General features: G+C 34.6%; 1 protein-coding gene across 1 annotated transcript; it reads left to right on the top strand.

Annotated features, from left to right (window-relative positions):
* The first annotated feature begins 732 nt into the window (after nucleotides 1-732).
* Nucleotides 733-27,422, top strand: LOC108362392 (AF4/FMR2 family member 4). Its single transcript, XM_017615328.1, has 4 exons — nucleotides 733-940; nucleotides 25,098-25,186; nucleotides 25,260-25,986; nucleotides 26,052-27,422. Exons 2-4 carry the CDS (start codon nucleotides 25,098-25,100, stop codon nucleotides 27,078-27,080), a joined length of 1,845 nt encoding a protein of 614 aa, XP_017470817.1. The 5' UTR covers nucleotides 733-940; the 3' UTR covers nucleotides 27,081-27,422.

The following is a 27,422-nucleotide window of genomic DNA, read 5'->3' as shown; positions in this document are numbered from 1 at the left end:
ACGAGATGTTCGCTTGGTAACAAACACGCAACACGCTACAATGGCTAAGCGAAAGATTAACAACAATGTAACAGTGCAAGAGTGTTGTTTGCAGCAAATGCTAAATGATATAGATATATATTTTTTGTAATCGTTGTAGGTTTTTGCGCAATTTGTACATTTGTCATAAATGTCTGCTTTAATGGTGCGATTAGCGACAATGTTGCACGTCGATTAAGTCAATGAGGCAAATTAATGTTTCCTTTATAAAAAACAAAAAAAAAATAAATAAATGCTTACACCTGAGAAATATATATGTGGACCTATTCAGGTTACCGATATCGACTGAGTAAAATTTTTTTAATTCAATTTGAGTACTGCTGCGCGAATGAATTGAAATGGAGTTCTACTATTAAGGGAAACCCGAAAACCAAATCTTAAAATTTTTTTACTTATACTGGATTTTCACTGAACATTTAAATGACGAAAATTTTTTGCCATTTTAAAAATGCCATGAGTAACGAATTTAATGACAGATTTTCTAATTTTTTAATGCACAAATTTGTCATTAAATTGCATGTCATTTGATGCCTAATGAAAATGCGGCATTAGAATTTATTTTATTTCTAAAAAATATATATTTTTTTTTTTAAATAACACAAAAACAAAATAATATAGTATTAAGCATGAAAAAAATGCCAAGTTACTTTCTTTGTACATACGTAAGTATATATCTAACAACTTTCCTTTCGTTTTACTTTTTACCTTTGCAGGTCGTATATTATTGATTGCAGTTGGCATTTCTTTGGGCGTCGCATGCATCAGTGTTTTGATTGTTGTCATAAATTGTTATCGTGTCACGGCGCTAAAACGTCGTGCCACTGTCGCTCTAACATTACCAATTCCACTGTTGCCCGAAGATCAAACACTTCTGCACACTGAGCCGGACAATCCTGTACCCGTAAGTTGAACTAAATATGAAAATTAAGGAATATATAATATTACACCGTGCAATAAAAATGAAAAAAATAAATTAAAAAAAATACGAAACAGCCAATTTGCTCTCGAAGCTATGGGTCAAAAATAGTAAAACTGCGTTTTTTTAGTTTTTTTCTCTGATGTCAGTACTTTGAGATTACAAAGAGATGCTTAATTCAAAAAATTATGGGTACCAAATTAAAGAGAAAATCTGTAGAATAAAAAAATTAAGCTTTTTAGTTCTTCTATTTTCTTAATACCAGAGTTTTTGTTTATATATATTGGAAATTTTATATCATATTTGATAGCCAAATGCTGCTATTTTTAACAAAAAAAATATAAAAAAACTAAATAAAATAAAAAACAGTAAAAAAAAAATAAAATTTTAATATTTCGTTCAAAAAATAACAAATAAAATAAAATAAAAAACAGTAAAAAAATAAAGTTTTAATATTTCGTTCAAAAAGAACGCATAATTTTCGTCTTTCATCACCTCAATACATACACACATATTATACCACGTCAATGAAAGAATAAAAAATTCTGAAATGCGACCGGAATAAGACTCAAAATTTAGCATTTAGTATAGTAATGATCCTCCATAAATCTGCACTTTCTAGGACAATCGTAAGAGGTCCCGCGCCGAGTATTTAGTTTTCCGGTATGTATGAATGTGTGTCATCTTAATAGTATGATTGAAAAAACTTCAAATATCATCAAAAGCATCAAAGTCTTACACCCGTTTTATTAATCTTGAAACCAAACCAACCATAACCAAACTAAGTAACAAGAAAACGCTATTTCTTGTTATCCAATTCACTTTACCTGTTTATTCGTAAAACGTACGCTCTGCAATAATAAGAAAAGCTTTTACCCTGCCTAATGGCCTATAAAATATCTCCGACTATCTTATATAGTTAAAGTACAGTTAAAGCCAGAACAGTTACTAAAATGCTACTTGACCATAAATTTAATGCATATTATTTATCAACAATAGTCATACGCAATACCTTTTAAGCACGTATATGCTTTTGCAGTGCTGGCCACCTAAATAGCGCTCCTTTTTGATCTTCAGTATTGACAGTTTTCCTTTTGTTTATTTAATTTCAATACTTTTTCTTTTATATAGCATATTCTATAGCAAAAATAACGTAAGACCAACTTTCAAATTTTCTAAAAAATTTATAAGAATTCAACAAATTTTCAACAAAATTTGCAAACTTGAAAAAAATTTAGATTTTTTTATGGAATTTTAGAATACGTTCAATTTTATTATAATAAGTTGAGAGTTTCAAGTTTTTAAAAAAGTTTAAAATTTTTATGAAAGTTTGTTGAATTATCATAACTTGTATAAAGTTTGAAAATCGTATTTACTTAGTTTTCGTTGCAGAATATGCTATAGTTTTATTAAAAAAAAAATATTCGAAACTATTCAAATTGCTGGCACTGTATATTTACTTGAATGGGTGCGCGTGACTTGGAAAATTCATAAATACATACATATAACGGGTGATTTTTTTGAGGTTAGGATTTTCATGCATTAGTATTTGACAGATCACGTGGGATTTCAGACATGGTGTCAAAGAGAAAGATGCTCAGTATGCTTTGACATTTCATCATGAATAGACTTACTAACGAGCAACGCTTGCAAATCATTGAATTTTATTACCAAAATCAGTGTTCGGTTCGAAATGTGTTTCGCAAACCCAATTGCTGCGAACGGCGACGAATCGACATTTCACGGTCTTCAGCAACACTCTCAGAAACAGACGCAATATTCTCTTCTGTACGCACTGTACGCATTCGTGTGGTTGGTTTAATGTCCAATAAAGTAAACTGAGTGCGAAACTTGGTCACAATCGCATTAATTGTTTGCTCACTTGGTCGATTATGTAGACCATAAATCGGACGTAAAGCGAACCGAACACTGATTTTGGTAATAAAATTCAATGATTTGCAAGCGTTGCTCGTTAGTAAGTCTATTCATGATGAAATGTCAAAGCATACTGAGCATCTTTCTCTTTGACACCATGTCTGAAATCCCACGTGATCTGTCAAATACTAATGCATGAAAATCCTAACCTCAAAAAAATCACCCGTTATATGTATGTACATACTTAATATTTGCCCACAACTGTCGCTACAATAACAATTGGAATTATAATAGCAAAGTGCAATTCTTAGTCAAATTTGGCAAACAATAAAATTTTAATGTTTCAATTTCCTCTTTTGTTCTACGTTAATGGCTTTATTCACAGACAAACGAGCAAGAGAGAGAAGAAGATCAACAAAAAAAAAATTAAAAAAAAAAACATTTGCATAGCGCGACTGTGACAGTGACTGTTTTTTGTGCGTCAGCGCTCCTTTGCTAAGTGAATTGGAAAATGTGTTAGACCGAAATGATGGGATGCTCAAAGGGATGCCCAGACATGGATTACATTTGTGACTACGAAATGTATACCTACATACATACCTATGTACGATCAAATGTACATACATATGTTTGTGCGTTTAAGGTGAACTCTATGCAAATAAGCATTCTTTAGGGCCATTAACTGTATGCTTGGATATGAAATTATGCTTGTGCATACATAAGTATGTACGTGCATTTGTAGGTTTCCTTCTTAGTTTAAGGACATTCAGTGAAATGGAAAATTTTTGTCTGCATATCTGCAACTTGAATCAAACAAACAGTCAAGCATGCCTACTTTTATATGTTTCTATGCCGTCTATTGCCGTTATAATCCACCTACATATGTATAAGTTGACATTAATATTTATGCATTTACATACATACATATGTACATGTATGAACACTTGTTAAGTGTTTGCCAAATACATATTACGTACATATGTAAGTGTCCTTTAATTGTTTACTTTGGTGTGTTTATTATGGCGTCTATACGCCTACATAGATATATACAATACATAAATATGTATGTACATATGTACATAGGCATGCATGTTTGTTTGCTGTCTGGATATTTGTGCAAATTGCAAACTCGTGGTATGCTCTATTTTCTACGAAACAACGCCTTTAAAAGCCTTTTATTAATGAATTTATGCGTCTGCCCTTGCGTTTGACACACATAGATAACATGCTGCGGGCACCATTTTAACCTATACATAGATTGCACAAGTACATGTTCATATATATATGTATGAGCATGCGTATGTAATTCGATTAGATAAATATGTATTTTGTAAATGTCTTCTTTGCTGTGTTTGTCATTAATTACGTATACGAAAAGTTTTAATATGCATCTGCATTAGTCACGGTCAAAGCACATTCCCCGGAAGAAGCTTTTTAAAGCTTTATATAGATTTTATATGAGCGAGATCTTCACTGATCTACATAAACATACACATAAGACTTATGTATCTTCATAAGTAATAGGCAAAGAGAGCTTTTACGATTTGCACGAATATACAAAATACATATATGTACATACATATATAGAAAGCCCAAAAACCTCTGTCCGCATCCAAGGCAGTGCCTATCACTGATCTACAGCGGTCATGGGCAAGACATATCTCCCAGTTAAAGCTTCAAAAGCGTTCTGTATATTATAAAAAGCTTAAAAAAGTTCAGCATAAGTGCAAAGCGATGCCCACCACAAATCTACACACATATATCAGCGGAATAGTTAAAAAGCTTTTTTCCAACTGATTCATAATATGAGAACATCATTGAAAGCTTTTACTAAAGAAAGCTCTAAAACTTTTCTTCCCAGGACTTTATTTTGGTTACATGTAGCAGTGGTAGGCAAAGAGATTATTTACTCCACTCTCGTGTTTTGCAAAATATGTGTATAGAAAGCTCAGGGTAAAAGAGCTCCCTCTGATCTCTACTATTTGACATAAAAATTAAAACTGCATAAGGCTTTATTATTCGTAGAGAGCTTTACACCTCAGCCAGCAGAATGATCACTGAAAGCTTTTACAAGCAAAGGTTTACAATTTTTTTCCGAGTGCTTTTTGGTTAAATAAAGCTGTGATGAGTAAATAGAGCCTTTATTCTACTCGCATTTATTGCAAAAAAAAAATATATATATATATATATATAGAAAGCTGAGTGTAAATGCTTCATATGGTCGCTGCTATTTTACCTAAACATCAGAATTGCAGAATTCTTTGTTATTCATAAAGAGCTTTCCATCTAACCCATCATGATATAAAAGTATAGAGAGTTAAAACAAAACTGTCACTCGTGGCTCAACTGTGGTATGAACAGTTCTTCTACAGCAGCGTGAACTGAAAAAACAGCTTTTCGACTTATTACTTAGCTATTTCATTTTAATAACTTTTAATGCTTTCAAAATGGCTAATTGCGTATTTTCCAAGGCGCTCGTAAAGAGATTTTGTTTTTAATCTGCTGCAGCAGCTGCAAATTGCCAGCCTTTTCCATACTTCAACCTGGTTTCTTTCGAAGCTGCGGCTGGCCTTCTACATTTTACTTACTTACTTATCTCCTGGATTTTTGGCCTTGAATCGTGGTGGGAATTCCTTCACCCACTGTCGGCTACTACCGCTTCGGCTTGTCTTACGTGTGCGTCTCGCCGACCAAATTCTCGACTTCCTACCCTATCACGGCTCGCAAGCTTTGGCTAATGACCAGCTCGGATCTGAATTACTATTGGACTTGCTCTGTCGCTCTTTGCTTCCGGCAGTTTTCTTGTCTGACTTTTGCTTCGCAGTGTAATAAATATGCTGCATTATTCATGCTCAAGGCCTGAGTCGTCTCTTTTCTCCTCGTCCAATTTTTTGTGTTTACATATATTTTTGTTTACTTAGGTATTAATATTGCTTGTGCGTACAACTAACTGTTCGTTAATTAGGACCCAATGATATAAAATTTATAGTTCAAAAGGGAAATTACCACACTTACTTACGGATGCGTCACCACTCCGTTCAAATATCTACAACAGAAGATGTGGCACTTTACTTAGTCTAAAATGTTCTTAAAATGTACGTACAAACACCGACCGTAAATTTGCAAATTAAAGCTAATAAACATATGTTTGTATGCATGTGCCTACTTTAATATTCGACTTAATAGCTCCTTGCGGTAATTCGCATACATATTCAAATATTTATTGCATTGCACAAACATGCATGCATGTATGTCTGAGTGTTTATTAACGTCTGGCTTTTGCTAACAATAAATTAGTCTGCAGACTTAAGTTACTTATTTAATGAAATTACCTTACCACCGAGTAGCAGCTGTTAAACTCTTCCATATGTATGAAAATATTCTGGAGTGTGATTAAATGAAGAGATATTAAAATTAGAAAATCAGCATCATTCATATTTCGTAAGTCGAGTGGGTTTTCGAGTTGTAGAGTAATGCCGATGGGCGCTTCACAAAAACAGATATGTAGTGCTATTCTCTAGAAATGACTGATGATGTACATAGATTGGTACACTTTCACGCCCACTACATTAGGACGCAAATATGTGATATTATACGGTTTAAAAAATATTGGTTTTTATAACTGGTAGGCTTGGCAGTATGCCGATTTTGATCATCTTACAGATTTAAATCTTTTTGGCTAAAACTAAGTTACAAACCGAATTTCTTTAAAGTCGAATAAAATTTACCATATCCGCCCCAGGTGTAACGGGTGTGGCTGTTTGCCAATCGATTCAATTTTTCATATTTCTTCATTTCTAAGCAAAAAATACTACAGATGACAAATTACACCAAAATCGGTGCACGATTAGTACTTTTAGCAATATTTTATATGGGGCTCGCCCACTGTATGTCGCTCTAGCCGTAGCCCGAAAGCGCCTAGTGACCGTGCATTCCAAAGTAGAAAACCTCAGTCTTCGATTAGCTCTCTTGGCAGTCTCTTTATTCTGTGGCAATTCCTCAAGCGCCCCTTATCTGGCTATGAAGTTACCTGCGATAAAGTTGTGACATTCAAAAAAAAATTACCTTGATGACTAAGTGATCTTATGCGACCATTTGCGAACGTATTAGCAAAGGCCCAAGCACTCCGATTACCGTTCGGCTATCAGAAGCTCTTCTCAGGGGTAGCTGCCTATTGGTTTCTGCGCTTATTGAGGGCTCTACAACTGCTGGGCTTGGCCTAAAACACAATATATGTATTGTCACAGTAGGACACTCAGTTTACTATGGCGGAAAAATATCATCTAAAGTGACCCAACTGTAACCTAAGCTTTTTTTAATTATGTTTCTATTAAGTACTCTTTTCATCTTTCAATCCGGTTGTTTTTTTTATGAAAGCCAATAAATATCCTCATATTGATATCCATATGTTCAACATGTGTTAAAGCATGTGCCACAGTGCGTATGAGTAACATTGAGTAGACATCGAATTTCATCATTAAAACCTCGACCTCGGTACATTTCCTACAAAAGCTAGCATATTTTGATTGCATGCTGTATCCAAGGGAGATAGTTGAAATGTGAGCCACAATAAGTGTATATATATAAAAAATCAGACCACTCAGATACAAGCAGCTGCGTAAGAAGCCTGTTTAGCAGTGGGACAAGCTTCGCACAGCCATAATTACAAACGTGTGTAACTGTACTTATTGTACGTGCGTGTATGCTCTAAATTTTTTTTTTTTTGGATTTTCTTACGCCGAACTTTTAGCTTTTTTTTTGCTAAAAACATTTGCATATTTTCTCGAAAAATACAATCAATCTAATGGCGTTACACTTACATGCGCGTATCATATTTACATATGTCTGAATGGAATATACATATATCTGTCTACAATGTAGATTCCACATGTACATATATATGTATCAATTTAAGGAGACCTACGCACATCATCTAGGTACTTAACCGAAAAAGTTTGCCAAAGGGTTACCTAAACGACAGCCATCTAAATAAGTATTCAGGCGTCATTTTCAATCCACTTCGAGCAACTTGAATTTCAAAGCGCATACGAAAAATAAAAGAAAAAATTAATATCCCTATAAGCAATACCAGGAAATGAGATATGCAGGCTGCCAGACTGCCAGACTGGAGACGTCCTTGAATGAAAATTTTAAAAGTACTTAAGGCAAAGCAAACAAATAAAATAAAATCGAATAAACAAAGCAAAGAAACTTGAGTTAAATTTGAGTAGAATGGATGGAGATGGGAAGAATAATGGTTTAATAATGTATGAGGCAAAAAATTTCATAGAGCAAAAGTAGGCACCTTCAACTAAGCACAGCCTTGGAAACGATAAAGAGCGCAAAGAAAGAATGCGAAAACCTAACGAAGGAAGAAAGAGCGCGTTTGAAGTATGTGCATGGCGAAAAGTGAGTTAAATTGCTTGAAAAAGTGCTGCCGAATTATTATTCTACGCAAAACTTTGTTATGCCAAAACGGCAAACAATATGCCTAGCATAGATTAACGCAAAAAGGCATAAGCACCTAAAACTTAAATATCTACGAGCAATAAAATATTTACTTGCAGCGAGTAGGGCGAAACCTTGGCAGCGTTTAGGGCAAGCATACATGCATACTACCAATTTTCGGCACACAAAAATAATCCGACTTGATTGTGATGGCGACAGCAGCAGCATTGATGTGGATAAGAATTGGCACAGACAAGCCTTGTGTGCCTTCGTGAGTTAGAATATCCTTAAGCGATTATGCGACAGACATGACAGCAAGAAAAAAAAAACACAAAAACGAGAAACAATTTAGGAAATGAAAAGCCAACAAAACGTCGCGCCGTTGATGCCTACATTGCGGTAGTTGCATGAATTTCCTGCGCCTACGTTGCATAATCGCAAACACAAACACAAACACAAAGGCGCAAACGGAACAAGTGAAAGAATGAGAGAGAGTGCCAGGAAAACAGAGAAAAAGAGAGAGATAGAGAGGGCTTTTGAGCAGCTAGTGTTGCCAGATTTCCTTATTAAAAAACTGTATGTAAATTTCCGGAAAAAAATGTGTTTCAACCAAAAAATTGTGAGCTTCAAAATTGGTAAAAAAAAAAATTTAATTTTATTAAACAGCCCATTTTGTTTTAATGAAATTCAGTTTCACTATTTTTGTAAACTGCTGTGCTGATTTTTTGAGCATTTGATTCGTTACCTTAAATTTAGTACCTCCTGAAGCATTTTTTTTAAGAAAACTTTAACTCTTAAAATCTCAAAAAGGGTTGGAACTTCTATTTTATTTCTTGTTTTTTTTGTAATTGATTAGGAAAAATATTCTTTCCACATTTCCTGTAGCAATTCGAATACAAAGTACAGCTCAAATCAGAAAACACTGCTCCTTCGTCGTCTCCTCTTTTTCTGAAAAATTTACTTGCAAATTGACTCTGGCAACATTGGGAGCAGCCTAAATTATACTACGTAACTCAGCTGGTTGGAATTTCATACTCAACTCACACACACACACAGCTTAAGTGGAAGTAATTTGAATCGTCTACCGAAGACTTCAAGGACTTTTGCTTACTTGTAAGCAGCTAAGTGTCGATAGCCAAAATGTGAGGAAGAGCGCAAACAAAATAAAGAGCCAGAAATGACGCGTCATGCAACAACATACAGCCAAACCTAAGCAGAATGCATAGGTAAATACTTAAGTGTGTGTGTGTGTGCGGCGCTCTTAAGTCGCCCGCACCAATTGACGCCGACGTCGCCGCCGCAGCCGCCGTTGCAGAAACTTTGAACAACATAGTGGTGTGTAAAATCAAATAAAAGCAAATGAAGTACATAAAAACTTCGCAGATGTAGCTGTGCGTTTACGTGCGCTCCAAAATGTCAAACAACATATACTTAAAATGCTGAATATAGGTCGCAAGTAACGGGTGATTTTTTTGAGGTTAGGATTTTCATGCATTAGTATTTGACAGATCACGTGGGATTTCAGACATGGTGTCAAAGAGAAAGATGCTCAGTATGCTTTGACATTTCATCATGAATAGACTTACTAACGAGCAACGCTTGCAAATCATTGAATTTTATTACCAAAATCAGTGTTCGGTTCGCTTTACGTCCGATTTATGGTCTACATAATCGACCAAGTGAGCAAACAATTAATGCGATTGTGACCAAGTTTCGCACTCAGTTTACTTTATTGGACATTAAACCAACCACACGAATGCGTACAGTGCGTACAGAAGAGAATATTGCGTCTGTTTCTGAGAGTGTTGCTGAAGACCGTGAAATGTCGATTCGTCGCCGTTCGCAGCAATTGGGTTTGCGAAACACATTTCGAACCGAACACTGATTTTGGTAATAAAATTCAATGATTTGCAAGCGTTGCTCGTTAGTAAGTCTATTCATGATGAAATGTCAAAGCATACTGAGCATCTTTCTCTTTGACACCATGTCTGAAATCCCACGTGATCTGTCAAATACTAATGCATGAAAATCCTAACCTCAAAAAAATCACCCGTTAGAAACGTGTTGTGCCAGCATTGAATATTAGTGTGTGCCATATATTTAACTAAGCTGTGGATGTGGTTGGTCTTGGTAATATTGGTTTGTTGGTGACTTTTTAGAGCAGACAGATATGCCATTAGGATAAGCAGTAAAATTAGCAAAAGTGTCTGGCACGTGCAAGCCATTACCAATTATGTACATATTTGTATGCGAGTGTGGGTGTGTGTGTGGTTTACTGAGTATTTTGTCGTCTGGCAAGTGTGTATGTATATATATCGAATATATTTATTGGCTTTTGAAGTTAAGCTAGCTTGTCCACAAGGGAAATACTTAAAAGCAATTCGACCGCAAATCGTTGTGACTTTGATATTTGCTCAACCCAATTGTATACATAGTACTTTTTTTTGTAGATTGTTGATTGGTCGGTTGAGGAATTGACCGCAATCTATTTTTTTTTTGTTAAGAAAATCCAAAGTCCATTGAAAAAACTTTACTTCAGTGAGAATAGTGCGAGCTTTTTTGCAGCTTTGAGCTAACTTTCCTTCAAACTATACTGAGTAAAGATACCTAATGCGGCGGGATTGATCAGAAAAAATAAATCAGCTGTAAGCAAAAACATTTTCAGAGTATTGTATGATGAAACTAGCCAATCCAGCGGGCATGTAGCGAATACCCTACAAATCTCAGGATGGCATTGAATAATAGAAAAAAAAACATTGAATGTCGCACCACATTGACCCCAATCAGAGATCGAAAATAACCGTTAAATTCCAAGATTTATTTTTGATTCTCTTTTTCGGTATAGAATATTCGTTATTTTGTTGTTTTATTTATTTTTGGATCATTTTTCACCAGGGACCAAAAATAACTGTTATCTCGAATACCTCTCGACTAAAAATATTTTTTCTTTTCTCGCCGATAAGAGGAAAAAGTAAACGTTGGCGAAACAAAAAATACCCCTTAAACTTTATTTCAAAAACTTAAAAAATATTCCAAATATTAGTCAGAGTTATAAGAGACCCCAGTGCCAGTGAAGAGCATCCACGAAAAACTCAAAATTTATAGAAAGTTTGAGGTCCCTACCAGAGTTTAAAAAAATTTAGCTTCTTTAAAATTTGCAAATGTTCGACAATATTATTTATTTTTTGACAACTTTAACTCAGCGGATTTCAGAATTTATATGAATAACTTTCAATAATATGTCAAATTTATCAGATTTCAAGTCAACTTTATGTCCAATTTTTGAGAAAAAAAAAATTTTTTTAACCCGAAATTTATTTGATTTAATTTTAAATTAAATTTTTTTTAATTTTGAGATTTTAGTTCCTGTTTTTGTTTTGTACGCAGCACAAAATAAAGGGTTACCCAAAGCAAAATTTTGATGTTGATATTTTAGAGACCACCGTAATACATATAAAAACGAAAACAATTCTTTTAGGTACAGTTATATGCTGTTAGGTACACTTTTTTGGTTAAAATAAGGGTCACTGGCACTTTTCTGATGACAGTCAGTACTGCGTAGACATTTTCCAACATTCACACTACCTCTTTAAGGTAAAAGAGCGAGGTTTGACAGTGGGCTTGGCGCCAAACTGTCGTCGCCGAGTTTTCAATATATTAAAGTCACCATAGAAGTTTCCCTAAAAAATAACGAGAAAGGTCCAGACTTTCTCAACGGAATTTTCGAGCTGATCATTTATTAATTATTTTTTTTTTTTGTATCTAGCAAATGTATTTATTATTATTTTTTAAACAATTATATAAAAGACCTCTCTTCTCTGAATTGGTTGACACTTGATTCTCAATACACCTTTTTCCATATAAATACTACAAATGAGGACCCACCCAGCATTTGAGTTTTTAAATCAAACTTTATGAAAGCAAAAAACCACATCTGTGGTTTGTAGAAAAACACTACAAAAAAGTGCTTGAAAAAAGTACCCACAAAAAGCGCAATTAAAGCTTTATTTTAACTGCCAGACTACGCAGACTGATTCCGTTGCTGACGTATATGGCTGGGTCGCCGATATACATACTTACATACATACAAACATGCATACATGCATATTGATAACAGCTGCAGGGTGTAGACAAAACAAGCAAAAGAAACAGCAAAAAATGCAGTGATTAAAATTTTAAAACTTTTACAAAAGAAAGAAACATAAAATAATATATAACTTGATTAAAAGCAGACGGACACTGCGCAAAAAAAGTAAAAATTTTTTAAATGAAACCTAACAGACTGACAAAAACAAAAAAAAAAGACAAAATTAAAAAATAAGTAACATCAAACAGCCATCAAGGCAGCCAGCAAAAAGCATAGCAAAGTCTCGGTTGAAAAGTAAAATTCGGGAAGCGGCTAAAATATACTATGTATGTATGTATGTATGTATGTGTGTTTATGCTTGCCTCAAATACCAACCGCAATATGTTGCAATATATGTACAATTTTATTGCACAAATGTATGTAGGTATTCATGCAAGCAATGCACGGCAATCAGCAAAGGCTGCCGAAAGCAAAATTTTAAAGAAAGTCGCATTTTGATAAATCCACAACATGAAAGCTTGAAAAAAATGCTTAAAAATGTAATCTTTTTAAAAGGCAACATAACTAAATTTCACGGTCAAATATAAATGCGCTGCAGTTGATATTTTTGCCAAGTAAACAAGATAATAAACTATAAACAAAAGAGAGCCTGATATAAAAGTTTGTGCGAAGCTAACTAGAAGAATAATGCAAGCTACATAGTATACCCTGTACGGAAAAGAGCTTGACACGTTTTATTGGCAAACAAATTATAACGAATAGTAATAAAACTCTAATTCGAGCACGGAGCGGTTTAAGAGCTTAGGAATTTAAGCGTATAAATGCGCAATATTTCTCTTAAAAGTCTGCCGTTCAAAAGTGCCGATAGTTCTTGGGTTCTTTAAATGTTGGAAAAAACCAAGTCAGTGCAACAAAACCTCGGCCTCAACCTGTCACCTAACTACTATGTATTCTTGTTTTTAAGCGCTTCCCATCAACTTTTGCTTATCGACATTTCGCTCGGCAAGTGACTCAGTTAGGTATTTCAATGTTTTGGCACTTGAAGCAACCGCATACATATGTATCTCATAAGCCAATGTGGCTACTGATACTTTATTTATAAATACTGCACATTACTTACATGCATACACACACACACAAATGTGCATATGTGCATTGTTTACATTTTTTTCAATAAGTTTTTCTTTATTTTTTCACTGCACAAAAGTTTCATATTACAATAACAATTTTTTATAAATATCAGTAACTCGCTAACAACTACACACACACATATACTAACGTGCATGCATATGTATGTGTGTATGTACATACATGTACATAAGAGCTCATCATGTGATCAGACACAAGTGGCTGCCATTCGGTAGGTAAGTTTGTACTTATGCAGTATTTAGTGCAGCTAATGAAATCCGATACCAAACATCCTGTTTTGACCAGACACAATGCAAAATGCTGGTCGCCGGTTGTGTGTATGACGCTTGTCATTAGGAGTAGATCAAAACATATTTTTTCCTCGTTGGACTGTGTGATAATTTCACGAATATTAAAATAAAATAAAAAAATTCAATTAAAACAAAATCTAAAAAAAAAAATTTAGTAAAATTCGAAAAATCGCATCTGATAAAATCGCACAGATAAAAAGCAGATTTCAAATTTTAAGTTCCAAAAAAGTCCGAAATATTTCAAAACACATAAGCCGAAAAAGTCCAAAAATTGCCGAAAAGTTCCGAATACGAACTTTGATTACTGAAAAAATTCCGAAAACATTCAAACAGTAATCCCGAAAACTCCGCAAATTTCCGAAAATAAATTCGAAGATGTCTCTAAAAATCCCGAAAAATCACAAAAATTATGATATATGACAAAATGTCCCAAAAAGTTCTGAAAGAACCCGTCAAAATCTGGCGAAATCCTAAATAACTTCAGAAAATTTTAAAATATGTCTTGAAAATCCCGAAATAACTCCCAAAAAATCGCAAAAAAACTCCGCAAAAGCTCAAAAAAAATCCGTAGATATTAAATAGTGCCGAGAAGTCTCGAAAAACTCAAAAAAAAAACAAAAAGGATGCCGAAAAGTGCCAAAACGACTCGATAAATGACGAAAGGTTCTCAAAAATCCTCTAACAGTCTCGAAATATCCCGAGGAAATCTGGTGAAATCCTGAAAAAAACTTCATAGAATAATCAAAGCAATCTCGAGTCCCTAAAAAGTGCCAAGAACCCGAAAGGCTCCTTGTAAATCCCCTAAATTCCCAAAACAATATAAAAAACTTGCAAAGATCTCTTAAAAGTTCAAAAAAAACTGAAAAATTACTTAAAAGTCACTAAAAATATAAAAATAATCTTCATTTTCCGCTCAAAATAATTTCAGTCAAGTATTTTTAAGCCATGAATAGACAATTTTCTCATAATTGGTTCATTCACAAGGTGTCATAAATTTTATAATTCTACAAATGTGTAATTTTGACTGATTCATAGCAACCACAAGACAGTTTAAACGTTTTCAAATGTATGGCTTTATGATAATATGACTGTTGTGACATCTTGTGAATCGCCTATAAGTATGTCTTTTTCATTAAATTAAATATTTAAAATTTCAAAAATTTAAAAATAAGTTTCTTGTATTTGCGACCTCTAATTTTTATCGATATAAATTTATAGCTACTGCAAATCCAATAGTATCTAAATATTTAAATTTAGGGAAAAATTTAAAATTTTCGCTTACCATTTTCCTTGCGCCTGCAAGAAGTGCAGTTGAATTTACTCTTCAATGTCGTTAAAAAAATCTGTGCAATTTTTTCATTGCCAGTGGTACGTGACCGCATTGCTGGAAATACATATGTACACCTACACATGAGCATTTGTTTGTGCAACTCGCGTATGCATAAATTCCTGCATTCCAAAGGGCTCATGTATGTACATATGTACAAATATACGTACTAGCTTAGCTTAGAAAGAAAAGTTGCTAAGTCCCATTTTAAAAATTTTACAGGAGAGGAAAAAATCTTTCTATAGCCATTTTCTTTAACTATTTCGCAAGACTTTGAATCAGACATTTTGCGCGTTTAAAGCAAAGCAAAACTCCATAAGAATCAGAAGGATTCGATATTTATTAAAAGATGTCGTATTATTTTGGCCTTATCGGATTTGTGGTGCTTCTTTTGGACTTAGCAAATTTTCCTTTTATTGCTTATTAAGAGGAAAAAGTAAAACAAGTACCTTTATAATTTTCGAAACGATGCGTATTCAATTTCTCTAGCCTCCAATATCAAAATATGAGTTTTCATAAAAAGTGGACTTAGCAACTTTTCACTCTAAGCTAGCGATATATGTAATTAAATACATATTTATACAAGCTATTGCGCTTTAAGCCCTTGAGGATCTATAATTTTCAACTTTTCAACCAGTGAAGAAGAGAATTGTAGACTCTAGAGAGAAAAATATGCACTTTACTATGAAAATTTTCGTACATGCATATGTATGTATAGGCGTAAAGGGTGTGTCAGATACTTATATGTTCATACTATAGTAGAGGCCACTTGAATACGAACTTTGATTCATTACTTACTGTTAATATATTTTAAATGTTTTACTACAAAAAAGTCCAGGGTAAGTAAATAAGTATTAAGTAATGCTGTAATCATGTCATGAAGGCGCCGTCGTTTTTTGTAAGGATTTATAGACCCCAGTTCGATTTATATATGTTCTATACTTTTCATTTTCCTAAGTGGAAAAGCACTCTTTTACAGAAGGTATATATTCTGCAGACACAATCATCGTGTCCTTTATATGAAATGTGATCTTCATTTTATAGAAGTATGTATGTAGATCTTAACAACCTTTGTCCTCAATACAATTTTACAAAAGAAACTGCAGTAAATTTTTACCAGAATCAGCAGCATTCTCAGTTAGTCATGTAAAGAAAATAACAAACATCTGTTGTGTATGCTGCCTCGGTTTACCTATATAAATAGTTTATATAGTAAAGATAAAACCAGTGATGTACTTACGTACATACATATATGAAGTTCATATATTTTACTTCAAATTAAACGCCGGGTTTCCGAAAGAAATTCGCTTTATTTGTGCGAACTTTTAGAGATAGTTATTGTGCTAAAGGGTAGTATGCATTTTTGCTGACAGTTCCCTTTTCTCTGGTATAAAGGTATGCTATGATGATGTAGGCTATAGCTTTTTTTTGTTTTTGGCAATTTATCGCGCCACGTCACTTGATACAAAAAAATTACCCACTCTTGGTGCCAGATTAAAAAAGCGGAGTCTTGAATTTGCTTTTCCCACGTTGTCACAGTTCTGCCCCAAAAGTCTCTTTATGATGGCGTTAGGCCATCTCCAATTACAACCTCCTCTTAAAGTTGTCGGTCGTTATCATACATAAAAGTTGAACTAAAACCGGTATGTTCTCTATGTGATGGATAGTTAATACTTATGTCATGTACCGGTACTTTTGTGTGCAAAGCAACAGATGGTCTACGAATAATCGAAATAGAATGTAAGGCATTAAAGAGCTGAGGTATTCGTCTCCCAAGTCGAGAAGATGGAGCAGCAGCACAGAAGAAATTCCGCTACCTCATGCTCTTCTTTGTGGGAAAGGCAAGTGGTGGTGTTATATACAAATGCCGGTCAAAGTCGTTGTTTGTACGACCGAGAATGAGCAGAGCGTGAGGTGTCAAAAACATTTGCAAAAATTTAAGTTTTATTGCGGCTTCTGGTAGAATACCCAACTAATAGAAGTGTTTGTTTAGGAAGATTTTTGTAAAAGGCGACAAACTCTTAGAAATGGGCGTGGCAGTTTTAAGACCAAAGTTAACAAAATGTAGTTTTTATAGTGGATTTCGGCAGAATATCTATTCACCAAGGACGTTTGATTCGCATTTTTTTTGTTAGATAAGAAAGTCTCATTTGAAGTTATTGCAAATTTAGAATCCAAAAAATGTTTACAAACTGCACAACATGGTTAATATGTCTTAACTGTGATGCAAGTATCTTTACGACAAAAGTTGAAAAAACGAAAAAAATTACATCTTGCTAGCTGTAAGTCAACTTAACTATAACAAGGTTTTTTCGTAACAAAAATGCCTTTTTTCAAAAATATTGAATGGAATATACATTTTTGTACTATATTTACATCAAGAACCGGTTGTTTAATATTAGATATTTAAACAAGAGCATACAAATCTGAAGCAGCTTGAAGGAGACAAAATTTCATTTACACCCTATATTTAAAGTAAAAAATTAATTTTTTTTTTTAAATCCATAAATTCAAATATATCCAAACAAAATGTATTTAAGTATATATATAAGCATACATATACACGCTTGCATATTTAAAAAAAAAACAGTATGAATAACCGACAACAGAATAATGTTATCAACCGCAAAAATACTTACATTCCTGCAGTCAGGCAAGAATGTGCTTAAATATACATATGCATATATGTATGTAGATACATGTGCAAATGTATATGTAGATATATTTAAAAATCTAACTTCTATATATAGCAGTCATTCACACTTCGCTTGCATACCTACAATGTGCATATATATGTATGTGCATTAGAGTGGTCAAAAAATGCATGTGGAAAAATTAAAGTACGAATTTTAATGCTCGCATCCCCTGGAATTATTCTATATCGAAAAAATATACCCCATCTTTTTCGAAATCAAAAAATAATTAGAGGTCGGTCAAAGCGCTCAAAGTTGTCCATGTATTTTATATGGAAAAAAACATTTTTCGTGGAAATGGTATATATATCTTCAGAAACGCTATTTTTCGCTCTGTTTCTCTTCAGAAGACTTCCAGTAATAATACCCAATTGTTTATTTTACTAGCGATTTTTGATGGGTTCCCCATGCAATTTTTGAAGGTTTTAGGGGACCTATAATAATATATAATATTAAAATATAGTTAAATAAACCATTGGGTATTATCATTGAAGAGAAACAAGCTCTTGCCATCGGAATGATTGATTTTCAAGAACTCAAAATCATGTCTACAAAAAATTGTTTTTTTTTCGTATTAAAAAAGAAAATTTTATCGCTTTGAGCGACCTCTAATATTTTTTAAATTTCAAAAAAAGGTATAAGTTTTTTCGGTATAGAAAAAAAAACCCTAGCGGTGAGAGCATGGAAATACCTACTTTACTTTTTTTTGTACGACCCTAATGTACATATGACCAATGTGCACATATACTATATACATATGTATGTACTGAAGTTATTTTCACTGCAAGGTCTGATCCAGTTGTTATTTTTCTTGGCGCTTTAACTAATTATACATATATGTATGTACATTAGAGTGGTCCAATTTTTGTATGGGGGAAAAATTTTCATCCTAGAAAAGTGTTTTCCTTTTGATACTTATAATACGTATACCAACTCTCAGTTTTATACTGCAACCAATACAGGGTGCTCAATGATCTTGAAATGCGCTACTAGATCGCTGTGAAACTGGCAAAAATATTGGTGATTTTTATAAAAAATATACTGTTGCCATTACAACTGAAGCTTGTGCGATTTTTTTAGATAATTTAAATTTGAAATTATCTTAGTCTACTTAACCAATTGTTTGATTAATATATGTACACAATACTTCTAGAGTAAAATATAAGCATCATGAGCATCAACTAAATTTATACTTAGAAACGTAGGAGTTGGTACCAGCACCTCTTTCGGCAAGAAGAAAAATTTTGGAAGTTGCCCCAAACTCTAACTCGGATTTTTTTTTTTGGACCACTCTAATGTACATAAACATTTACTATTCCAGTTCATCATCCCACAATGCGTCACTGTATGCGATGGCGATGTAACTGCATCGTCTGGCTGTGGTGGTTATTGTTGTAGTGGTGGAATTATTTATTTGTTTGTTTGTCTGTCTGTCTGCCTGCCTCCTGCCTCCTGCCTATCGACCATTCCGACGACAGTCTGACTATCCGTATATGGTATTTGACTTCGCCACTTTTCCGCACAACCACCTCACCTTGCATATCACCGCCAAATGGCACAAGTACCAATTGTAGAGTACGAATTGCAACTGCAAACAACGCAAACAGTAACAGCAACAGCAATAACAAAACGTAGACGCGTCAAATGCGCGCGACGTTGACACAAAATGCAATGCCACTGAACTTTAATTGGCACATTTTGATAATGAACCGTCAGCGGCGGCGACTGAAACAAAAACAACAATTACAACGACTAAAACATTAGGCGCAGTAACAAATAACAACACAAACAAATCATTGCAACAATATGTACATATGTATGTATGTATATGCAGGCCAACAACAACAGCGAGCGATCGCTCGTAAATTTACAATGGAAAAGTGACAAGTAAATCGCAGTCAGAGCGAAAACACTGCGTTGTGACGTTGTGGCTGGCTGTTGTTGCCGCTGTCAAAATCACCGCCGCTGCGTCGCTGGCGGTCGTTCGCTTTGCTACAAAAGCAAACAAACTCGCTTCCAGAGTAGCGAGTAAGTGTAATCAACGCAATGACAGTGGCATTCACCGCAATAAATGAAATATTTTAAATAAGAAATATGCTCCTCACAAAATAATAAATACTAAAAAATAATAAATGCAATAAATTATAAATTGATGGAAATTTTGATGCATGCATATATATGTCAGTTTTTGCGAAAAGATTCCATTTTGTTTGGCAAAAAAATTTCCTACATTTTTGATATGCCAAACTTATCAGGAGAACTACTATTAAGTGAATAAAGAGGCAATGGGATTGAGAGGGAAAGGTATTTATGCATATAACTGTACATTTAAATATACATAACTGCATATATCTCAGTTGATATTTATACCTGAATATTTGCTATAAGTTGCGAAACTTCTACTAAAGTTATGTTATAGTACAGCAAAGGACTCAAGCATACTGAAATCTGCGTCACTCATACGCAGTGGCGTGCTGTTTTTGGTATCTACTAGTATACACATGTACATATGTATGTGAGTATTAAGTGCACTTGTAAATTTTAAAATTTTCTTAAAATTAGTGCTCCTCTTTAGAAAAAATTGTAGGTTAGGTTATCCCTGCTAGCCACAGTTTGGGTCGCGGAGACCATTAAAGTATGCACAGGAGTAGTGTTGAAACAACATAGTAGTTTTCTTGCTGAACCCAAACCAACTTTTGTGCTCTTTTTCGGCCGCTGACTTCATATATCTACCGGTAGCGAACTCAGAATCATAGTTGTACATAGTTTGATTTATCGAAGTCGAAAAGGGAATCGGAATCTGAAGCGAAATACAAGAGTTTAAGGGCGCTGCAAATCAGCAGAAAATCAAGTATACATTCAATTTTCTTTTTAATTTTTTTCATTTTTTATTTTTTTGATAAAATTACGTTCCTGAAAATGTCATTGCAATCAGCGAAGAAAAACTATACCCCTCATAAAAAAATTTCGATTTTGAGCAAAACTTTCAAAATTTTGTAAGCTAATAGGAGCAACAAGCTTCTTTCCACTATACCTATTTTCCAGGCTTGCTATTATCTGGCGAAAGCTCCACCATGCTCGTCCAATTGCTAAAAGTATCATAGGTTTTCAGGGCAAAAGTTTCCATATATGTATGTATGTATGTATGTAGAAGTCACAGCTATGAGTCGAAAACCGTTCAGAAATTGTGTGACAAAAAAATAAATCTCCGCGCTTTAACAAGATCAAAGTCCTAACTACAAATTATTTAGTTCTTTCGTAAAAAATGTCTCGCTGCGTAAGTGAATTAGTTTTACGCAGCCAGTAAACAAATATTTTTATAACAATTTATAAAGTTGTACGTCTTTTTAAATATAAATAAATAGCCATGTACGCAAATTTTTTTTTTCATCGAAAAAACCACCACTAAAACTAATTAAAGAACCACTTGACTTGCGCATAATGAAAAAAATGGTACATTGTGACGACAATAACAATATAACTAAATTGTGTTTAACCACAAACTACTTACTAGAAAAAGTACGATGAAATTCAAAAATAACAAAGTGTAACAAAATAGCAAAACAGTGAAACGTATAAATATTTAGAGGAAAAAAATAAATAAAAACAGCGGCGGAGAATGCAGACATTCAAAACATAAAAATAAAATAAACAAAATTAAATACGTAAATGCCTAGTCAACAACGGATGAACCACCATCACCAGCAGAGTTAGCACGGCCACCGTCAGAGCATAGCGTAAATAACCAAAGTAGCAGTCATTGCAAAAAATTTGTGAAGGCACAGCCACAGTCAGACGCGGTGTGTACAGAGGGTTAAGGTATTTTGTTATGTCTGCCCACAGCTGTGCTAACTCTATGGCACAATAGCGGTCGCATGATCCGACATGGTGGCTATCTGCTTGTTTGGCTGTCTAGCAACTTGTCTGAAAATTGGTTAGCCAACTGCGGCGGCTGGTGGTTGACCGTCGAGAGCGCAGACAGAGTTCTACACCAAGGTGTGCAGTGAAGAAACTAAAACAAAAACGTAAAAAAAAACAACAGCTAAATTCGTTGAAGCACAGCGAATAGGTAAACAAACCAGGAATTGCGAAATCAGAAACATGCGCTGTGTTGCCATAGGCGATGCAGTCGCATTGCAACCAAAAGTTGGCTACCTTCGTTTGTAATTTTTAGTAGAGGTTACCCGATGGGAATTCGAAGTAAAATAAAATAAAAATTAGCCATACTCCTTCTACAATCTTGCCACTAATGGCATTTCAACACAGCAAGAACATTTCTAATTTTGCAAAGAATGCTGCAATGAATTTGTTTCATTATTTATTTATTTTGGTAATTTTTTTATTTATTCTTAATTTAATATTAATGATATTTCCTTTCATTTTGCGAAAAATTTTTTCATTCATGAATTCTCCGCACACTCTCGCATTGCTTTGCTGGGCACTAGTGACTGACTGCTGTTTAAATTATTTATTTGCGTCATTTTTTATTTTATTTTATTTTTTTTCGTTTGTATTTTTGCCGTTAAGCGCAACATTATGGGTTGACTTTTGGTGGAATTTTATATTTTATTTGCACTAAATTTAGTATATCTAAATGTGAGTATATAGTATATTTAAATATAAAACAAAATTCTTTTTTATGCATACATATATCGCGTATGAAGACTTTTCTGATGAAACTTTGTATGTATGGTTCGACCACGATTTTCAATTTTCCATGCTTTAGTCTTGTGGTGATCTGGTTGGATTTCTTGTAATCTTTTGGGATATTTTCCAAAATTGTTCAGATTTCCTCGGCATTTTTTCGGGACCGTTAAGGACTCCACGGAGTTTTTCTGAGTTATTACTGTCTTACTTTTTTGAAGTTTTCGGAAACTTTTCAGAATTTTTCGCAGTTTTTGCTGATTTTTTTTTTAGACTTCTTAGAATCCTTCAAGCATTTATTTTATGATTATATCAAGATTTTCCTGAGTTTTTTGGGACTTCTTGGTATTATCCAAGTTTTATTTTTCGAGATCTGCCAAGATTTTTTCGAAATCATTCGATTTTTTTTTTTTACAAAAAAACTTTTACTTACCCAGTGTGCTTCACTGCGCTTTGATACAATTATTATTTTTTTATTGTTAATGGTTCAACAACGTACGAAACTATGTTTAAAAAAAATACTCAAAAATAAAGCAGTACCCGGTAAATAATATACCGAATCTTATGTTGCCACTAAACTTCAGTTTTTCAAAAAGATTTAAAAGGTGTCCACTTTTGCACATAGTGTATGTATGTCTGTATGTACATATATTTCTTTGCACCTATTTGTGTCTGCAGGTATGCGCTTTTGCGTCAATAACAGGCATCATATCCAAAAGTACGTGTAGGTGTGGGCATCTCTTGTATATATGTAAATATATATGAGCACATATGTATATGTACATACTTATATTTATTTATGTACATTTCCTCCTTCAAAAATTGCACTATTTCCGACTTGTTTGTTTTTGCTTTTACTACTTATTTTTTTGGCTTTATATTTTACAGTTTTTATTTGTTTTCTAATTGTTGTTGTTGTTGTTGTTGTTGTCATTCTTGGCCTAACGCCAACTGAGGCAAATGTAACGTCAACGTGCTGTCGTCTGTCTGCTTTTCTTAGTTGACAGCAGCAAGTTGAAAGACGAACAAAAACAATAATAGCAACTGCAACCGACAGACAGACAAAGTGACTACTACTTACTAGAGATGCTACGCAAGCACATACATATATAGATATGTATATGTACATATTTATATGTACGTATGTCTGTTTATACATACGTATTCCCGTTGTAATGCAGTTGCCAGACAGACAAATAAAAGACGAAAAATTCACAAAAAAAAAAAACAAATAACTAAAGACATACATAAATATTTATATGTGTGTAGGAAGGCGCAATCAGACGCAGTCAGTCAGTCAGAAAGACAAACAGGAATAGTAATAACCGACAAACAACGTTAAAGTCGTGGTCGTCGTCGTCGTCGTCGTAGTCGTTGTCTTCACAGACACTCAGTCTGCAGCCAAGAAAAATAAAGTAAAAAAATTATAATAATTATAAAAATACTTAAGAAAAAGCAAAAACAACAACTAGCGAACGTGTTATTCTCATTTGCTGCAATTCGTGAAATTTGTGAATGTGTGTACTATATCCATGTATGTGGTAGATTTGTATGTTTTCTGTAGCCACTATTTGTTGTGTGCATTTAAAGGTTTACTGTTTGTTCGCGAGTAAGGTATTTTACTTTCAGGTGTGTGGAGAAAAGTGAGGTTCGCAAAGTTTTCATACAAGTACCTACTTAATTGGGTTTTAATTCTTTTTTAAAGCTTAGAAGATATTTTCATTTGAATAAAATTAAATTAAATAAAATTAAAGAAATAATGTAAAATAAAACAAAATAAAATAAAATAAAATAAAATAATATAAAATAAATAAAGATAAAACAAAATAAAGTAAAATAAAGTAAAATTAGTAAAAAAATTTAAATGAAACAAAATAAAATAAAATAAAATAAAATAAAACAAAATACAATAAAATAAAATTAAATTAAATTAAATAAGATAAAATAAAATAAAATAAAATAAAATAAAATAAAATAAAATAAAATAAAATAAAATAAAATAAAATAAAATAAAATAAAATAAAATAAAACAAAATAAAATAAAATAAAATAAAATAAAATAAAATAAAATAAAATAAAATAAAATAAAACAAAATTAAATTAAATAAAACAAAATAAAGTACGTAAAATTAAATAAAGTAAGATCAAAGAAATTAAAATTAAATTAAATAAAACAAATTAACCTAAAAGAAATTTCAAAAAAGGAAAGTAAGGAAAAAATTGAATTAAATTAAACCAAATATATGAAAAAAAAATTAAATTTAACTAAGTTAAATAAAATTCAAGTCAATTAAATTAAATTAAGCAATAAAAGGTAAACAAATATTTAAATTAAATTAAACAAAATAAAATTAAATTAAACATAATGAATGTAATAAAATAAATTAGAATACGACATAATATGATCTAATAAAAATTAAATAAAATTAGATTTAATGAAATGGAATTGAATTACATAAAATTAAACGAAATAAAGTGTAACGAAATGATTTCATTTTTATGCACAACTTAAACACTTTTATACATTTAAATATTAAGAATAGAGGATTATAAACAATATTTATCTTTCCAAAATCTGTTATTTCTGCGAAAATACTAACCTCGCTCTTTTCCTTTGCTCTCCTTGCAGATGCTATCGGTACAGACTGCCGGCTACGCGGGAATGGAGCGGCTCGGCGTTCCGACCCGCACAACACTTAACTCACCACCGGACGACAGGTAAAATGACTAATCATTCATCAACTTTTTACGATCACAAAATACTTAACCATATCCGTTTTCTTTCCCACAGAGGGCAATATAGCTGTAGAATGCGCGTGGATACGCTGCCGGCGCGAGAGATTTTAGTACGTAGCGAAACTGTGATCCGTAGCAACAACACTAGCAGTAGCAGCTGCTCGAGCAGTTGTATGGCCACTGCCAACGGTAGTGGCAGTAGTAATCATCAGCAGCAACAACAACAACAACAACAACAACAACAACAAATATTACATCAAGAACATCACAATCAACATTCCCACCATCAGCAGCAACAGCAACAGCATCATCACCATTACCAACAACAACTACAACTAAACCATAACCAGCAACATTACCAGCGCATGTCAGCGCAACAACAAGAACAGCAGCAGCAGCGGTCAGCGGGCCGCAATGGCGGTGGTAGCGGGAGTAGCGTGCGCAATGGCAACATGCCAACACGCAGCAGCAATACAAGTATTAGCAACAGCAATAGTAGCAGCAATTTCATGCGCGGTGGCATTGAGGCGGCTACGCTCAAGTACGGCAACAAGGGTAGCGGGAGTGGTGGTGCTGGCGGCTATGGCGCCAACAGCAGCATAACGGCCAGTTCCTGTGGCAGCAATAGTTCCTGCAATAGTCGCAGCATCGATCACCATCAGCACTATCAGCAAGCGAAGCAGCTGAAGCAACAGCTGACGCCGCGCTGCCCACATCATGTGCCGCTGCCGGACAGCGAATGGGGTCAGGATCGCAGCTTGCAAATACGCGCAAGCTATCAGGTTGGTAACAATGCTACATTTTTTTTGTTTATCAAATTCCTAATTTGGATTTTCTCTTCTACCAGCAATCGGAAATAACGCGTTCCTACATCAAGCCACCGCCGAATAAAACCATAAAAGACGTTCCAGAACAATCATCCTACAACTTCAGTGCGCTTTCGGCGCTCAGCGGTTCCAATACGACGCTATACGCGGTGCCAAACAGTTCGACTGTCGCGCATACACAGCCGCAGGCGCAGCAGCAGCAACAGCAGCAACAACACAAGTCAAAGCCAAACGTGATCACAAAGCTTTTCTCGCGCAAAAGCTCACCCAAATCGCCTACAGCGCTGTCATCATCATCCTCATCCACGTCAGCGTGCTCCTCACTCGCATCGTCCGCGTCGATATCGTCCATGCCCGCATCAGCATCGTCCTCAGCGTCATCGATAGCGTCCGCAACTGGTGGTGCGAACGCTGCACCGACAGCCATATCGCCTTCGGCATCCACATCTTCATCGGCTTCGTCGCTATCGTCGGCGCCCTTACCAACCATGCCAATATCAACGGCGTCAACATTGAAAACGACCGCCTGCAGTTATGGCGCCAATTCATTGCAATCGTCCACGCCACCTTCAATCACGGCCGGCTTAGCGCCCAGCACTCAACTGTTGACTACCATCGGCGTTTCGCCCACAGCCACACCCACCACAATTGAGCGCATACCAACGCCGCCATTGTCGGTGACTGTGCCCATTGGTAGCTACCACCACCACCACCACCACCACCATCATCATCATCATCATCACCACCAGCAGCAGCGTTTATACCAACAGCAGCAACAGCAATTGCTGCTGGACAGCATTGTTGCCGAAAGCGCCACACCTACAACATCGCTGCAATCGCTCAAAAGCAGCAGCTGCAATCTGGCGACCACTGCCGGCGCTGTAGAGCGCAACAGCAGCCGTAACAGCCTAGTGGCAATGGATTGCTATCCACCCGAAGCGGCGTCACCGCGCTCGCGTACACCAACCACAGCCGCTGATGGCAACACTTGCAACTGCAATTGCAATAGTAAAGACTGCAAAATTTGTGTGCCCACAACTGCAACATAGCAGCAGCAGCAGCAGTAGCTGCAACATGTTGCTGTTGCAAGTTCCACAGTAGAGGGCATCGAAATTGCGGAAATTGCATAGGCGGAATGTGGAAAAGGAAACGTGGCGGTGGAGGCGTTGAAGTGATAGAAGAAGAATAAAAGACAAGGGTACAGCGCAGCGTGAATAAGTTGTGCATAAACTAGCAACAAATTCCTGTATGCGTAGGCGTGAGGGGGGACAATATGTAGGGGGGCATAAATGTGTATGTATATTTGCTGCAATATGTTGTACATTAGTTTGGTTTAGATTTTTGGTTTTTTTTTTTTTGTAACACATGTATGTAGGTATGTATGTTGACTA

This window comes from Rhagoletis zephyria, unplaced genomic scaffold (genome assembly GCF_001687245.7).
Source record: "Rhagoletis zephyria isolate East Lansing unplaced genomic scaffold, Rhagoletis_zephyria_1.1 Rzeph_scaffold_01000, whole genome shotgun sequence".
Lineage (NCBI taxonomy): Eukaryota > Metazoa > Arthropoda > Insecta > Diptera > Tephritidae > Rhagoletis > Rhagoletis zephyria.
The sequence above is the reverse complement of the archived record's forward strand: the minus strand, read 5'-3'. Positions and strand labels throughout refer to the sequence as shown.